This window comes from Salvelinus alpinus, chromosome 20 (genome assembly GCF_045679555.1).
Source record: "Salvelinus alpinus chromosome 20, SLU_Salpinus.1, whole genome shotgun sequence".
Classification (NCBI taxonomy): Eukaryota; Metazoa; Chordata; class Actinopteri; order Salmoniformes; family Salmonidae; genus Salvelinus; species Salvelinus alpinus.
In genome coordinates, this window is record NC_092105.1 from 31798558 (window position 1) to 31816483 (window position 17926).

At 43.3% G+C, this 17926-nt stretch overlaps 1 protein-coding gene across 1 annotated transcript in view; it reads left to right on the top strand.

The window, feature by feature from the left end:
* gli2a (GLI family zinc finger 2a) overlaps positions 1 to 17926 on the top strand; it is a 113846-nt gene that overhangs the window by 62957 nt on the left and 32963 nt on the right. The window contains exons 3-4 of the mRNA XM_071355278.1: positions 5830 to 5935; positions 16623 to 16828. Of these exons, the coding sequence (XP_071211379.1) occupies positions 5830 to 5935; positions 16623 to 16828 (312 nt within the window). The remainder of the gene's footprint in view (positions 1 to 5829; positions 5936 to 16622; positions 16829 to 17926) is intronic.

Below are 17926 nucleotides of genomic sequence, written 5' to 3' on the forward strand. Positions count from 1 at the left end.
AAGGGAGGGTCAATGTAAATAGTCCTGGTGGCCATTTGATTAACTGTTCAGCAGTCTTTTGGCTTGGGGACAGAAGCTGTTAAGGAGCTTTTTGGACGTAGACTTGGCGCTCCGGTACCGCTTGCTGTGCGGTATCAGAGAAAAGTCTATGACTTGGGTGACTGGAGTCTTTGACCATTTTTTGAGCCTTCCTCATAGTAAGGTGGGGGTTGAGGGGGGTGCTGTGGGATTATTTCAGATACTCTTTGAAGAGGTAGGGTTTCAGGTGTTTTCGGAAGATGGGCAGGGACTCTACTGGCCTAGCTTCAGAAGGAAATAGAATCCCTTCTATCCATTCAAGTAGTTCTATGTCTATGATTACATGCAGTTTTGTATAGTCTACACTACTGTAGAGTCTACAGAGAGCAAAGTGAGAGGGTGTGTTCTAGACACTTTCAGCATTGTCTTGCCAGAGGAGAGTGAGAGTGTCAGGGTGCAAAAGTGTGTGAGGGGAGGCTGGGGCAGTGTGTCCCTACATTGCTGCTCACCCAGGGGGACAGCTGGCAGTCCAGTGCCTGTGGACCCTACCCTGTACCATGTACCCAACCCCTGTACCTGCCTCTTGTTGTCCCTGTGGCCCAAGAAACAATGCAGCTGTCTGGGTGATGGAACAGGCCTACTCAGTCTATCCCCCTAGATCAGAACAGCTCCTCTCTCTCTGGGGCTCCTTCCTTTGTCTAATAAGAGGAAGTTGTTCCTATTTTCTTGTTTTCAAGTTAGGGTATGCCAACTCCAGTAGACTCTGAGTACCACTGACCTACTTGACCCAGACCCATTCCATATCACTCCATCCTCTTCAACAGCCCACTCTCCCTGCCTCGCATCCAGAATTGTTGGGAGCCAGGAGACATGTTTGGATAAACGCTGGAACTTCTCCCCACAATCATCTCCCCATTAAGTTTTTACAGGGTGGCTTTTTGTTGCTTCTAACGTACAAGTTGACTTGTGTCTGAATGTGTCTTCTCTTTCATATAAAGGGAAGAGAGAGGCTCGTTGGCAGACGTCCAAAGTAGAACAGGGTTTCCCAAACAAGGTCCTGCCCCCCCCCCCCCCCCCCCAAAAAAAAAAACTGCAAATGTAGTTTTTTGTGTAGTGCTAGGGCAAAAAACAAAACGGGCACCCAGGGGGGGCCCTAGGACCGAGTTTGGGAAACCCCGGTGTAGAACGTTACAGAGACTGAGGTCCTGGAACGTGGAGGGCGAGGATGTTCAATTACACTGACTTGATGTCATGATGAACACTGTTTTGTTTTAGTTGTGCTACTTGACAAGCAGTCAATGATGGGGAAAAGAACATATACATTACCTTCTTCATGATTAATGCCACAACGCTTGTAAACAATTCCATGCAAGTCAACCATTTCTAACAACAATCACAGTTGTTGGGACAGTGCATACCTGAAACCATGCATTTGTATGTCACAATAACCCACAAATTAGGTTACGGTACAACAGGCAATCATGAGAACAATAGGCTCAATTGCGACTAAGTACCAGTAATGTCTTGCTTTGTGTTTGCAGTTCCCAAAGAAAAACATTCAAAATATTCCTGTTTGGCCTCCAGGCAGACAGAGTCGAGTTACAGTGGCATGTTTTCTCAGCCATGGCTTCAGGAGCCTCCATGAGTCTTTGTGCAGTAATGAAGCTAAGTACATATCAAACAGGAGGCTGCCAAGGAAGGAGCCATCATGCTCAGAGAAGAAAGTTGAAGAAAGTTTCCTGTCTTGTCTTCAAACACCACTGCTCAGAGGCAAAGCACTGTGGTGGGCTTAGCCTCAGTCCTTATAGCTTTAGTCCTTTTCCTCTCAGGTGGGACATGAGGCCACAACAATCTCTGTCGTTTGCCTAGGTTTGTGCTCTGTTCGTGGGCTAAGCTTTGTAGTGTGGTGCCTGTCCATCAAAGTGACAGGGGGCTCTGCTGGGCTTTAGTGGCTTTAGTGATGACCCAGGAATGCTGACTCTTGCAGGTAGAACTTCCCCTTGAAATCACGCACACACACCCTCATTGCCTGCTTCCACATCCCCCTATCTCCTTCATCACCCTATCCCACACAGGAGATAATGATCTGTGCCACCTAACCTCTGACCCCTATAGTCTCTGCTCCCCAGGTCATCTCTGACTCACTGGAGCGCATGATGCTGCACAAAGAATCTTAATACAGAGATCCCAGAGACCAACCAGCCAACCCAAGAGAGCTGGCCTGGCCTCCTCCTTCTCCTTCTTCTCTTTCTCCTCACTGCAATGCACACACACTAGCCTGGATCCAGTTATAAAAACATATGCTTTCACTTACTCCCATTTGTGGAGTAGAATCAGGGCAATTGTTGGGGTGGCATGTGCTGCTGAATATCCTCGCTTTGATTTTATTCAGCATACATTTAAAAGGGGAGGATGTTAAAGGAGGAGAAACTGAACTGGTTACAACTTAGAAAGTGTTCATAAAGACAGCTAGAGGGGGAGCTAAAGAGGGTCTAAATAGGCTCAGACTCAGATGTATTCATCACACTAATTAATGAATGTCTGTTGTTTTTAACAAGACGTCCCATTAGCTATGAACCTTTTTATGGCAGGAAATTGTTGATTTGTGCATTTTTCTAGTCTTTCACATAAACACACTCATCGTGAAATAACTGTGTGTTTCATCCCTTTTACACATAGAGCGCTATTAAGAGACACAGTACCCGGGGCGAACGATCCAGACCAGACTGATTGTAATTTAAGGTTTCAATTACTGGTATTATTGGAACAGTAAAAATGTACAGTTACACCCCATGCTGTGGAGGTATGGAGCAGGAGTACATCATCCTCAGCTAGCTAGCTTGGTGAAATGCCTGCTGCTTCTCTTTGTTGACTCATTCCAGCTCAGGACAGCAAGTAAGTGCTCTCTCTCCTCTTACATGAACCACTACTAGTGTGTACGGTAATAATGGTTTAGCTGCTGCCTGTGAGGTGAGCATCTCCAGTATAGCAGGGAGGTTTTCATCTCAATGCTGTTGTTCCTTGTTTATGTCCAGACTGTAGCACTCCTTCACATGGGCACCTCTACACGCACGCACACACACACACTTACACACACACACACACCAAGTTCAAAGGGATGGATCGCAGCAGGTCTTTGTCATCTCTCATGTTTGAGATGTAGGATTCCTCAGGACCACTCTTTATTTAGTCATTCTTCTTCATGTGTGATAGTGCCAATATTTGACACAAAACTGCTCAGCCAGCCCTCTGAAGTGGTTATGTTTGCTGCATTATAGCTTTTTACCCTTTAAAATATTTCACTGGAAAGTCTTTATTGAAGTGGATTTTCTCTCTCGCTCTCGCTCTCTCGCTCTCTCAAATTCAAAAATTCAAGCTGCTTTATTGGCATGAAAAACATTGTGTCAATATTGCCAAGCAACAATATACATTGTAATAAAATTATAAACAATTACAAATAATAATATAAAATGGCAGTAAATAATAATACAAAATTAAATACAAAAATAATAACAATAAAAGGGTAACAGTCAATAGTAGAATGTAATGTAATAAATATAAAAATATAAATATGGAAAATGAAACTATAACTAACTTATAACTAAATAACGGTCATCTTCACCATTACATCAGTACTACAACTACTATCATCATTACCACTACTTCTACCACCACCATCACTAAACTGCTATCATTACCATTACCACCCATACCACTACTATTTGGAATGATAAACAACAATAATAATAGTAATAACAATAACAGTAATAACAATAATAGTAATAATAAGTAAGTTACTGCTTACTATGCAGATGTTATTATTCAGTGTCCCTCAGGCTATGGCAGGCAAATACATATTTGGCTGCAAGAGGAGCCATTGCTCCTTCGCCCATGAGTATTTTTAGTTTTTCCTCTGGGTTTAATAAGTTCAAATTTGGAATAAATGTAGTCATTTCTGTGAATAATGAATCTCTTGGTGAGGAATATTTATCACAGTAAAGGAGAAAGTGCATCTCTGTCTCTACCTCCCCTGTCGTGCAGTTACCACATACACGCTCCTCTTTGGGTAGCCATGTCTTTTTATGTCTGCCGGTTTCTATTGCCAATCGGTGGTCACTCAGCCTGTACTTGGTAAGGATCTGTCTCTGCTTCGTATCTCTGACAGAGTAGAGATAATCAGCCAATTCATATTCTCTGTTTAGGGTCAGATAGCAATTTAGTCGGCTTTGGGATTTTGTTTCGTTTTTCCAATGTTGTATATATGAGTCCTTTGATTGGTTCATGATTTTGTTTATTGGAATTATTTATTTTGAAGCAGTGCTGGTGTCAGCTTGGTTGGTTAGGTCCAACACCAGCTGACTGAGAGGGCTCGTTTCTGGGCTCAGCTCTTGGGTTTGAAGTGCTTTAAATTGCAGACTTGAATTTGGACTTGAATTTAGATGTAGCTGAAATTTTAATGATCTTTTCTGTATTTTCATTATTACTGGAAAGCGGCCCAATTCTGCCCTACATGCATTAGTTGGTGTATTTCTCTGGACTTGTAGGATTTTCCGACAGAATTCTGCATGTAGAGCTTCAATTGGATTGCCATAATTTGTCCCACATTTTAAAGTCCAGTTTATTGAGTGGCCCCCAAACCTCACTTCCGTAAAGAGCTATTGGTAGGATTACACTGTCAAATATTTTGGTCCAAATTCTAATTGGGATGTTGATTTTGAATAATTTCATTTTTATTGCATACAATGCTCTGCGGGCTTTTTCTTTGAGTGCATTTACTGCCATATTAAAGTTTCCCAATGCAGATATGGTCAGACCAAGGTAGGTGTAATTTTTAGTGTGTTCAATTATGGTGTTGTTCAGGGTGAATTTATATTTGTGTTTCTGACATCAGTATTTTGGGGGGGAAATCATGATTTTCGTTTTTTGGAAATTTACTGCCAGGGCCCAATTATGGCAATATTGCTCTAGAATATTAATGTTCTGTTGAAGACCTTCTTTGGTTGGTGATAGAAGTACCAAGTCATCAGCATATAGCAGGTATTTCAACTCTGTGTCAAATAGTGTGAGTCCTGGCGCTGGAGAATGGTCCAACATGTCTGCTAATTCATTGATATAAATGTTGAAAAGATTTGGACTCAAACTGCAGCCTTGTCTCACACCTCGACATTGTGAAAAGAATTCTGTTCTTTGGTTTTTGATTTTTATTGCACACTTGTTTTCTGTGTACATACATTTTATTAAGTCATACACCTTACCACCAAGCCCACTTTGGAGAATTTTGTAGAATAGCCCTTCGTGCCAAATAGAATCAAATGCTTTTTTAAAGTCAATATAGCAAGCAAAGATTTTGCCCTCTTTTTTTGGTGGACTTGAGCTTTGCATTTAGTTCTTGTTGGGTTATTGGGTAATCTAATGGATTTTGGTTGTTTTTAATGACTGATTCAAGGATGTTAAATTTTTCTTTAATTTCTAATTGGTTCTGTTGTAAGTCTTTTTGTGGGATGTTTTTGTATAGATTATCAAAATAAGTTTTCCAAATTCCTACATCTTGTATGGCTAATTCTTGTGGCTTTGTTGTGCTTAAATTGTTCCACATGTCCCAGAACTGATTTTGGTCAATTGCGTTTTCAATTTCATCAAGTGTCTTGTTGGTATAATTCAATTTCTTGCGTTTGTTTATACTGTTTCAGAGTTTCAAAGTATTCATATCGTAGCTCTGGGTTGTTTTGCTGCTTATGTTTTTTGTTTGACATTTGTCTTAGGTGTTTTACATTTCTCTCTCTCTCTCTTTCTTCCCCCCTCCCTGTACAGGTCCTCACCATCTCTTCCCCACGTTTCACACACCGATCCCAATCGATATGCGTCACCACGAGGGGAGGTATCATTACGAGCCACATCCCCTCCACGCCATGCATGGGTAAGTAAGACTAATGTACTCATTAATTCATAAAGTGGTGGTTTGAATTTAAGTTCAGATTTGCACCAGTTGTGTTGCACAGGAGGGCAGAATGTGAGTGTTTATGGCCAAGGCATCTAGCTCAGTGGTGCCCAAACTCTTTATAGTCCCGTACCCATTCAACCTCCAGCTGCGTACCCCCTCTAGCACCAGGGTCAGCACACTCTCAAATGTTGTTTTCTTTTGCCATCATTGTAAGCCTGCCACACACACACTATACGATACATTTATTAAACATAAGAATGAGTGTGAGTTTTTGTCACAACCCGGCTCGTGGGAAGTGACAAAGAGCTCTTATAGGACCAGGGCACAAATAAAATATAATAATAATAAATAACTTTGCTCTTTATTTAACCATCTTACATATAAAACCTTTTGTTAATTGAAAATTGTGACTAACTCACCACAGATTAATGAGAAGGGTGTGCTTTAAAGGATGCACATAACGCTGCAATTTTGGGTTGTATTGGAGAGAGTCTCAGTCTTAAATCATTTTCCACACACAGTCTGTGCCTGTATTTAGTTTTCATGCTAGTGAAGGCCGAGAATCCACTCTCACATAGGTATGTGGTTGCATAGGGCATCAGTCTCTTAACAGCGTGATTTGCCAAGGCAGGATACTCTGAGCTCAGCCCAATCCAGAAATCAGGAAGTGGCTTCTGATTCATTTAAATTTTCACGGAACCATTGTTGCAATTTCGATGAGGCTCTCTTATTCAGATATCGGTAAGTGGACTGGAGGCAGGACATGAAGGGATAACGAAACCAGTTGTTTGCGTCATCCATTTCGGGAAAGTACCTATGTAATTGCGCATCCAACTCACTCAGGTGCTTCGCTATATCACATTTAACATTGTCCGTAAGCTTGAGTTCATTTGCACCCAAAAAATCATACAATGATGGGAAGACCTGTGTGTTGTCCTTGTTAATGCAGACAGAGAAGAGCTCCAACTTCTTAATCATAACCTCAATTTTGTCCTGCACATTGAATATAGTTGCGGAGAGTCCCTTTAAACCTAGATTCAGATCATTCATACGAGAAAAAACATCACCCAGATAGGCCAGTCGTGTGAGAAATTCGTCATCATGCAAGCGGTCAGACAAGTGAAAATTATGGTCAGTAAAGAAAACTTTAAGCTCGTCTCTCATTAAAAAAAACGTATCAATACTTTGCCCCTTGATAACCAGCAAACTTCTGTATGTTGTAAAAGCGTTACATGGCCGCTGCCAATATCATTGCATAGTGCAGAAAATACATTTGAGTTCAAGGGCCTTGCTTTAACAAAGTTAACCATTTTCACTGTAGTGTCCAAAATGTCTTTCAAGCTGTCATGCATTCCCTTGGCAGCAAGAGCCTCTCGGTGGATGTGGCAGTGTACCCAAGTGGCGTTGGGAGCAACTGCTTGCACGTGCGTTACCACTCCACTATGTCATGGCTTTTGCACCATCAGTACAGATACCAAACATGAGCAACAGCTAAAAGCACTGTTTGAAAATGTGAAGGAAAAAATTAATTTGGCGTACCCCGGATGGCATTGCATACCCCAGTTTGTTAATACCTGATCTAGCTAAATTGTTGGGCACTGGCTTCTGTTTCAGTTTGTTAAACCTTATCTTTAATTAAATGAATGTTTTCTGGAGTGTGTCCTGTTCTTTACAAGAATGTGAATGAGCAGGTCAGTCATCACCCTGGAGTGATTTACCCTCGGTGGTCCCGCCATCTCTCCCTCCTTTCATCCAAGTCAGAGAGAGAGAAACCTTTCCAAACGGAGAGAGAGAAAGCCAGGTCCATATTAAAGACAGATGATACTGAGAGAGAGAAAGGAGAAAATAAAGAACCAGTCGGTTTAGCACCAATACAACAGAATGTTAACATTTCCGTTGGTATCTCCCTTTCGTTTCATGGTGTGGGACTTGGAAAGCTCTGTAGTTCCGCTGGCAGGGTGCGCTGAAACGCTAGGGAGCATTGCCAGAGAGACATCCTCTTCACATTAGAGGAGATCCACAGAGAGGGATCTGTCAGACAGACAGACAGACTGAGGCAGGCAGGCATGCAAGCTATCAAGAAAGAAAGATAGACAGAACTTTGGCCAAATTGGGCTTATTTTCGTCATTCAGGCTCCACCCAAACTGACACATTTCTTTCCAGTCCACACCTTTTAATTTGTTGTCCGTCCCAGAAAAAGTTTGGTCTGCTTAACATTGCCAGCTCTCCTCTCCTTTCTCCGCTTATCTTAAAAAACACAAAGAGGTGGATGAAACAAATCAATAGGTTTGTGGGACTTCTATTTGCATTCCCAGATCTGATGGTGATGGTGATACATACTTGGTTCCTGCAGTGGAAAAGCTATTCATCACTAGACAAACCAGGGAGGAGGACGAGTGGAGTTGGAAACAGAGTCCTTACTCCGACTGCCATGATTAATGTGATTTGATCTTGACAGTGCTCCCCTAATTCATCAAGCCCCTGATCTAGCTGTCTGTTCCTCCGCCTGTGCCAAAATCACCCTAATTACATATACCTTGCTCTGCAAATTAAGTAGCGGTGTCATATGTCGGCGGTGTATGTCGCTTTGTTACCCGCACTGCAGTATGTCAGGGGTTCTGCTTCCTGTCTACCTGAACAAGACGGCTCCGCACTGAGACCCTTCATCACTGTTTGCTTGGAAAATAATGAGGGCATGGGTCATTTTGTCAGAGCTGTCATATTTACAGCTATCGGACTATTCCTACTCTGGTAGAAGGGATGGATGCTGCCTTCATGCCTGGCTGGCAGCGCCTCAGAACAGAGCTAGCTATGGGACAGTTCCTTCTCTGTTTATAGCTAGTTTCCATATACACTGAGTGAACAAAACATTAGGAGCACCTTCCTTATATTGAGTTGCAACCCCATTTGCCCTCAGAACAGCCTCAATTCATTGGGGCATGGACTCCACAAGGTGTCGAAAGCTTTCCACAGGGATGCTGGCCCATGTTGACCCCAAAGCTTCCCACAGTTGTGTCAAGTTGGCTGGATGTCCTTTGGGTGGTGGACCATTCTTGATACACACGGGAAACTGTTTAGCGTGAAATGTGCCTGGCACCTACTACCATACCCCTTTCAAAGTCACTTAAATATTTTGTCTTGCCCATTCACCCTCTGAATGGCACACATACACAAACCATGTCTCAAGGACTAAAAATCCTTCTTCAACCTGTCTCCTAGCCTTCATCTACACTGATTGAAGAGGATTTAACAAGTGACATCAATAAGGGATCATAGTTTTCACCTGGATTCACCTAGTCAGTCTATATCATGGAAAGAACAGGAGGAACAAGAACCAGAGTTCCTAGGGAGGGATGCTGCATCAGTCAGTACCTGGCTAGATAGGCCTCTTAGTTACTCATGGATATGGCTAGATGCACCAAAGACATAAGAGTAAACTGCCTGGAGCATTTCGCTGGTCTGGACTAGGGGAATTTGGCAAAGTTCTTTGGAGAAAGATTGGGACATTTGGGGAAAGATGCATTCATCCCTCAACAGTACACTACAGTGCTTGCTTGCTCTGAGACAGTGTAACAGTACAGAGCTTTGCTTTGAGACAGTGCTTATAATGTGCGGTGTAGGCCTAAAGTGGATTGTGGAAATGGGCATCCTCTGTGTGAACCCATAAGTCAGTGAAGAGGGAAGCCAGCCTCTTCTCTCTGCCAACATGTTGGAGGGGGTAATTAGTATCCAAAATCCAGCCTTCCGTTCCCAGAACATAAACGGCAACACAACGAGAGGAAGCAGAAAACAGATCCCCACTCATTCCAGATCAGCAGGACCGCTATTTATTCTTTTTGGGAGTTGGATCCAAATTGCAGCATTAAACTGAACTGAATTCTGCCCCAAGGTTTTGTGAGGTGGAGCTGGAGAGCTGCGGCCTGCACCACCCCTGTACGCAAACACATGCGGTCCAGCTTACCAGGCAATCAGTCTAGGTTTGGAATGTGTTGATTAAATGGACTTTCCAGATCAGCTATTTGTTTTTTCTAGTTTAAAGTACAGTTCCCGAGCGTGCGTTAGAAGGGAAGCCGATCTTGAGCATGCTGATTGGTTAGCATTGGAAGATTGGGTTAATCCTGAGCATGCTGATTGGGTGTCAGTCCATTGACACTCAGTTTTTTAGGATGTTGGTTCTAGCCTTCACTCAGTACTAATGGAAGGATTTAAAAGTTCCTGTGAATTATTGCGAGGAATGCATTCATGAAAGGACAGAAGCAGCTATCAATCAAATGGTTTGAAAATGTCAAGATTTATCTGGCAAATTTAGATAATTTGGTTTGAAGAACTGCAGAAGTCACCAAGTTGAATCAGAATAAAAGATAAGTGTGTCTTTGCATACTAGCTACTGTCCCCACTAGGTTTCTAGGTCATCCTGATTCCTTTGTCTGCTGTACACAGAGTCCAATTGTTAAAGAATAGTATATCATCAAAGTTTGAGTCCAAATCCTCAGCATCCTGATGAAGAGTCCCAAAAACAACTAGGAGCTCACTGTAGCCCCATCCCCAGCCCCTGTGGGGTAACACAGCTTGCATCCCAAATGGCACCCGATCCCCTTTATAGTGCACTACTTTTGACCAGAGCCCTATGGGCCCTTGTCAAAAGTAGTGCACTATATAGGGAATAGGGTGCCATTTGACACACAACCACAGTGATTTATCTCAATGGGAGTGGCTGCCCAGAAGTACAGACGAGAGTGTGTCACGTCGTAATTCATCTGCTGAGCCAGTAGGGAAAAACATGCCAGAGAGGCAAATACTAACTTGTTGGCGGTTCCAGACAGCCAGGCAAAGAAAGTAGAGAGAGAGATCCACTGAAACAGGATGCCTGAATTCACATAACCTTCAGTGTTGGGGAGGAGAGGTAAAGGCTGCTATCTGTCTGTCTGTTGGTCCAGAGAAAGGCTTCCTTAACTCCTTGTTCCACCACCCTGGAGTTGCTGGAAAGACTAAGGCTACTTAAAAAGAGGTGTTGAATACAGTAGGTACAGGTGGCCCTAACCAGCCTATGTCCATTTACTGCCCTGCCCCACACCAAAAGGACCGCACAGAAACATCCCCCTCCCCTATCCTCTGTACTCCACATGCATACACACAGTTATGCACTTACTCATATGTTTTTGAAGCTCAAACAAGCAATCCCTTGTCCAAATGCACTTTTTCTCACACTAGGAATCTAACAATGGGATAGCAGAGAGTAGCTACATAAGCTGGTAATCATACAGTGAAGCAAACAACAATTACTTCAAGTGGAAATGTACAGTACTGTAGTTTGTGTGGCTTGTATTCACTCTCCACCTTTTACTCCTCCTACAATATACAGTGCATTCGGAAAGTATTCAGACCCCTTCACCTTTTCCCCATTTTGTTATGTTACAGCCTTATTTTGAAATGGATGAAATAAAAAAAAATGGACTCATCAATCTATGCACAATACCCCATAATGACAAAGCGAGAACTGTTTTTATTTTTTTATTTTAGCAAATGTATTAAAAATAAAAACAGATACCTAATTTACATAAGTACTCAGACCCTTTGCTATGAGACACGAAATTGAGCTCAGGTGCATCCTGTTTCCATTGATCATCCTTGAGATGTTTCTACAACTTGATTGGAGTCCACCTGTGGTAAATCCAATTGATTAGACATTATTTGGAAAGGCACACACCTGTCTATATAAGGTCCCACAATTGACAGTGCATGTCAGAGCAAAAACCAAGCCATGAGGTCGAAGGAATTGTCCGTAGAGCTCAGAGACAGGATTGTGTCGAGACACAGATCTGGGGAAGGGTACCAAAACATTTCTGCAGCATTGAAGGTCCCCAAGAACACTGTGGCCTTCATCATTCTTAAATGTAATAAGTTTGGAACCAAGACTCTTCCTAGAGCTGGCCAAACTGAGCAATCGGGGGAGAAGGGCCTCGATCAGGGAGGTGACCAAGAACCCAATGGTCACTCTGACAGAACTCCAGAGTTCCTCTGTGGAGATGGAAGAACCTTCCTGCAGCATTCCACAAATCAGACATTTATTATAGAGTGGAAAGACGTAAGCCACTCCTCAGTAAAATGCACATAACAGCCCGCTTGGAGTTTGCTAAAAGGCACCTAAAGGACTCTCCGACCATGAGAAACAAGATTCTCTGGTCTGACGAAACCAAGATTGAACTCTTTAGTCAGAATACCAAGCGTCATGTCTGGAGGAAACTAGGCACTGCTCATCCCTTGGCCAACACCTTCCCTACGGTGAAGCATGGTTGTGGCAGCATCATGCTGTGGGGATGTTTTTCAGCGGCAGGGACTAGGAGACTAGTTAGGATTGAGAGAAAGATGAATGGTGCAAAGTACAGAGAGATCCTTGATGAAAATCTGCTCCAGAGCGCTCAGGACCTCAGACTGGAGCGAAGGTTCACCTTCCAACAAGACAACAACCCTAAGCACACAGCCAAGAAAACGCAGGAGTGGCTTCGGGACAAGTCTCTGAATGTCCTTGGGTGGCCCAGCCAGAGCCCAGACTTGAACCCTATTGAAAATCTCCGGCGATACCTGAAAATAGCTGTGCAGCAACGCTCCGCATCCCAACCTGACACAGCTTGAGAGTATCTGCAGTGGACAATGGGAGAAACTCCACAAATACAGGTTTGGCAAGCTTGTAGCATCATACCCAAGAAGACTCGAGGCTGTAATCGCTGCCAAAGGTGCTTCAACAAAGTATTGAGTAAAGGGTCTGAATACTTATATAAATGTGATATTTCTTTTTTTTTTCAATTATAAATTAGCAAATATTTCCCCAAAACATTTTTTGCTTTGTCATTATGGGTATTGTGTTTAGATTGTTGAGGGGAAAAACAATTTAATACATTTTAGAATAAGGCTGTAACGTAAAAAGAATATGGGAAAAGTGATTCTGAATGCCTTCTAAATGCACTGTACATAGCTACAGACAAAGATAAAGAGACGACTGTCTGTCTTCCACTCTCCCAATGACTTCATAATATAAATAATAATAATAATAAAATAAATTATAAATGCCATTTAGCAGATGCTTTTATCCAAAGCGATTTAAAGCCAATTTATGCTGGATCTGAAAATGTGGTCGGAGGCTCCGTATGGAGGGGGTGACGCAATTGAGAAACCTCCGGAGGCATGCAGAGGCCAAATCGAGCTCCGTGCCAAATCGAGCTCCGTACTGCTTCACCGTGCACCTCCCAAATTTTGTAACAATGTGGAGGGCTTCGTATAGCTGGTTGACAGTAGGTGGGCCGGGAGGTCCTGTATAAACACAAATTCACTTTCTTGAAAACTTCCTTCGCAACAGCTCTGCAGTGCTACAGGAAGCGCATGAAGTATGAATGCCCTGAATTCTGCAGAGGCCGTATCGCAGTAAATGCTATATGGCCACTGCAGACATCAGATTGACCATGCAGGACCTTTCACAGTCATGCTTTTATACATGTTACGTACAGGTGGTCCCGGAAATCAAACCCTCTATCCTGGCGTTGCAAGCGCCATGCCCTGCTAACTGAGCTACAAAGGACCATTTCAGTTTCTTCAGTTTAGTCTGGTAGCCACCCATGGCGCTATGTATGATGGAATTCTCTTTAAATGACAGGTTCTGATGTAGAGACTGCTCTCCCAGGCTCGTTTGTTCAGGGTTGTTGCACTACATACTCCGTCTGTGACTAAGACCTGTCTGTGGAGAAACAGTTCAAGTAACATCTTGTCAGAAAGAGGGCGGATTGACAAGACTTCAATAATAGTAGCTGCCAGAGAGGTCTCCTATTTGTTGTCTCCTGACAGGCCAAGGTAGTACATTTCACCTCATTATCAAAGACTCAAACATGCACGTGTGTGATTAATGGTGTTTGTTAACATGTTCTGTGTCATACCGTGACAGACAAATAAGGTTTCGATGATGATTATGTGTGAAAACTGCAATGTGTTACTGCGGTATTTTGAAGCTCAAAGAAAAAGGCATTCAGAAACGCTTCACCATTGAAACAAAGGAATTCAAGGGATTTAAGAAAGGTATATGTGTCAATTGTATGTCATTTCTCCATTTGAGCTCTGATCAAATAAATAATTTAAGTCTGGGAGGTAGGGCACGACCAATTCATTTTGCACCAGTCAGGTCAGTTGTTGTTCATCATTCTTGCACTTCAAGCTTGTTTAGATTCCATCTAGGACGGGGCTCCCATAAGGGAGAGCATTCACAGCCTCCACAAACTAGCCAATTTCAATTTCACAGTTTCAATTAAGTTTATTGACTTATATTCCAAATGCTTGAAAGGAGTCCATACCACTGTATGTATAAACACAACATTGGCCTCTTATCTGGCTTTAAATGTTTATTAAGAAATGGCACATTTGAAAATGTTCACTTGTGTACTCTGTGTTGATTCTCTGTGGTTGAGGTCGGGACCACAGGCGAGTCAGTCAACGTCCAAAATTGTACCATATTCCCTATTTAGTGCAATACTTTTGACCAGGGTCCATAGGATTTTGGTCAAAAGTAGTGCACTATATATAAGGAATAGGGTGCCATTTGGGATCGCAGCCTCAGCCGGCTCTAAAGGCTCTTTGGGGTCGTCACACCTCAGATCCCACCGCTGCCTCCAAATGACACTCCCCCCACAGCGCAGCGATAACCGGGAACACTGTGGCTAAACATGAAGGACGGTGACCAACCAGCACGGTCCGTAGTAAATTACTCAGACAGATAAGAGCACTCTGGTGCCAGTTTTACGAAACCTGGAGCTTCAGTGAAGCTGAACGCTAGTCTGTGAAACTTGCACAGGCCTCTAGACCCGCGCCTTGTGGAAGCTCCAAGGGGAGGGAATCAGCTTGTGTTTTTGTGTATGGAGCGTCTGTTTCTTCTCAGCTCCCCCAGAACAGAACAGAGACCTCTTTATGGGCCGTCCATTGGAGGGGTTGACGGCAGAAAGTTGGCCATCAGACAAGGCTGGTTGTCTGTAGGCGTTTACTGGAAACGGAGGGAGCAGCAAGAGCTGGGTTGGGTTGGGTTGGGTGCAGGTTGGCTCCCATACAGAGGGGTATAAATGAGCGACTGAGGTGAACCCAGGCCTTGCCAAGAACGCTAACATCTCAGACCCACCTTTCAGACCCACAACCAGCCTCTGCCAGCTTCTCATCCCTATGGATTTCAGTGAGAGATCAGTATAACCAAATCCACAGATTTTACGGGAAGAAGCCATATCAGTATTTCAACTATTTTCTTTACCTCATGTACTCCTGGCACATATCAGCATTTACTACGGAAATGTGTGTTGTAAGTCTAAGGTCCACGTAGTATCTAATATGAATTCTTATCATTATAACTAATAGATATTAAAACATCTTTGTGTATACTAACTTATATCGGCTTCAAATACTTTTTTCTTCAAAGCAAGAGCATTTTTAGTGTGGTGCCTGCCTGCCCTGCAACTCATCAGTTGAGCAGACTGAAGTCTGGTACGCTGAGCCCCCAACCCCACCGTCCCCACTTTCCCCCATCCTCCCCCACCTCCTCATCCCACTCTCCTGAATCCACCCCCATGTCCCGCTCCACTTCATCAACCCTCTCCTCCCCCCTCCCCAATGGACAGCATACTATGACTCATTACAGTGGTAATTTGGAGACTAATGAAGTGTGAGGACGTGGTACTGGCCTGCTTTCTTTAAAAACACCTCCTGACACATCTACTCCTTGGTTAAGAGAAGCAGCCTGTAGTATAGGAGAAGCCTGTAGGCCTCTATAGCAGCAGACAGAGAGTGGAGAGGTGAGGACGTGGTACTGGCCTGCTTTGTTTAAATCCTGACATCTTCTCCTCTTCACCTGTTTCCAGGTGCTGTACTGCCTGGCTCACCACACACAGAGGTTTCAATTAGACCCAACAACCATATTAACACAAGGAGTAGCATGCCCCTTCAAAGAACAAGCTTTGCCAAAAACAGTTAAAAGAACTGTGCCAGCGGCCAGCAGACACCCGGCACGGTATTCGGTGTTCTATTCTGGCTTCAGGGAGTAGCTATCAAGAGTTACAGCAGCCTCCTGGCTGTGTTTCTACAAGCAGACCTGCTAGTTACCTGCCAACAGATGACACATTTATATCCCACTGACTGTGACCTGTGGGCTATATTATCAATGACTCAACTTTAGTCAGGGTATCTTGTTCTATTAATCTGGTAGCTTGAAGGTGGCCGACGAGACGCCTCAGTTTTTTACAGTTACATCCGGATGGATGTGCTGACTCGTAACAGGGCTAAGTACTAATATGAGAGACACCTTGGCTGTGCCCACCCAAACAGACACCCAAACAGTAGGCTTTTTCATAGGAGTGTAGTCTGAGACCCTCAGTCTCAACTTGTTCAATGCTTCAGGCAGGAGCGGTTCACTAGGACAGATCAGGAAGTAGTAGTGGATCTGGATTGACATGTACATGTTTTCAGGGAATGACCTGAATGGCAGACATACAGCACATGTAAACCACTAACATGTTCAATTCACAAAAATCCTGTTGTACAAAACACTGTTTTGCATTACTCTTTCAAGGTATTCATGCTTGTGCATGGTTGTCTCTTTCACTCTATTTCTGTTACTAACTCATTTTCCCTCTCTCTTTCCAGACATCATGGCCTAGCAGGCAGCCCGGTCATCTCAGACGGCATCTCTCTGATCCGTCTGTCCCCCCACGCAGCAGGGACGGGGGATTCCCCCTTCAGCCCCCCTCACTCCTACGTCCACCCCCAGATGGAGCACTACCTCCGCTCCATGCACAGCAGCCCCACCCTCTCCATGATCTCTGCTGCCCGCGGACTCAGCCCTGCAGAAGGTGAGACACACACATACAAACTACTGGCAGTTATAGGGGAGCTTACTGTAACGGAGCATTAAAAGAAATACAAAATATTAAAAAGTGCATCATATTTTCTACGCCCATATCTGTCAGATTGTACATGATATATATACAAATGCTAAGAATAAGACAGAAATATAGTTTGAAAGTTGTTATGTAAGGGTGTGTGTTGATAGATTTACAGACATTCGGTTCAGTTTTAAGGAGGTGAGATGAGAGGATCAGACTGTGTTTAAGGGAAATAACACTTAATGGATAGTTCTCGCTATAAACACAGAGAGAGAATGTCTGGAACACATCTCCCAGAACACACCTGGGTATATGTTGTTATGTTGTTTACACACCAGATTACCCACCATACTGTGAAAATTTGTCTAACACCTAATACACTCTGCTACATTAAAACTTTCTCCATTCATCCTCTCATGTAATGGGATGTGTATGGTTTATACAACGGGTGGGTCTAATCCTGGACGCTCATTGGTTAAAACCGCATTCCAACCGGTGTCTATTCCACAAGTTACCACCGGCTAAAGCTATGACGTTGAAATGCCTATTTACTCTGTTCCGTCTCACTGCGCAATCCACTGTCTCATCAGCCCAGCCTGGCAAGTTATGAACTTGATTGCCACTATAAAAAGTTATGAACTTGATCACCACTATAAAAAGCATGTAGACATTATCTCCCATTTCTTTTAGACTAGCAATTGGTTTTCAATAGCGGTAAAACTTGCTGTCTTTCCCTTTGATATTTGCAACATTGTTTCAGTATTGAAATTCAATCTCCAGCTGTCCCATGTAATGAACGTGTTGGGAGTCAGAAGGAGACAGACAGACAGGCAGGCAGCTTTTCTCAGCCAGTCGAAGTCATGAATCAGCATAATTTTTATGGATATTTACAAAGAAAATATTTACAATTTACCGGTTAAAACGAAACGAAGTAAAAACAGGTCAAACGAAACAAAGTGCAGCTAGTTTGCAGACTTTCCAGCTTCAGTTTGAAGTGATTGTGTTAACTGTGTTGTTGGCTAGCTCCTCTGAACAACAATGTCCTGACGAGAGAGCACATTATCT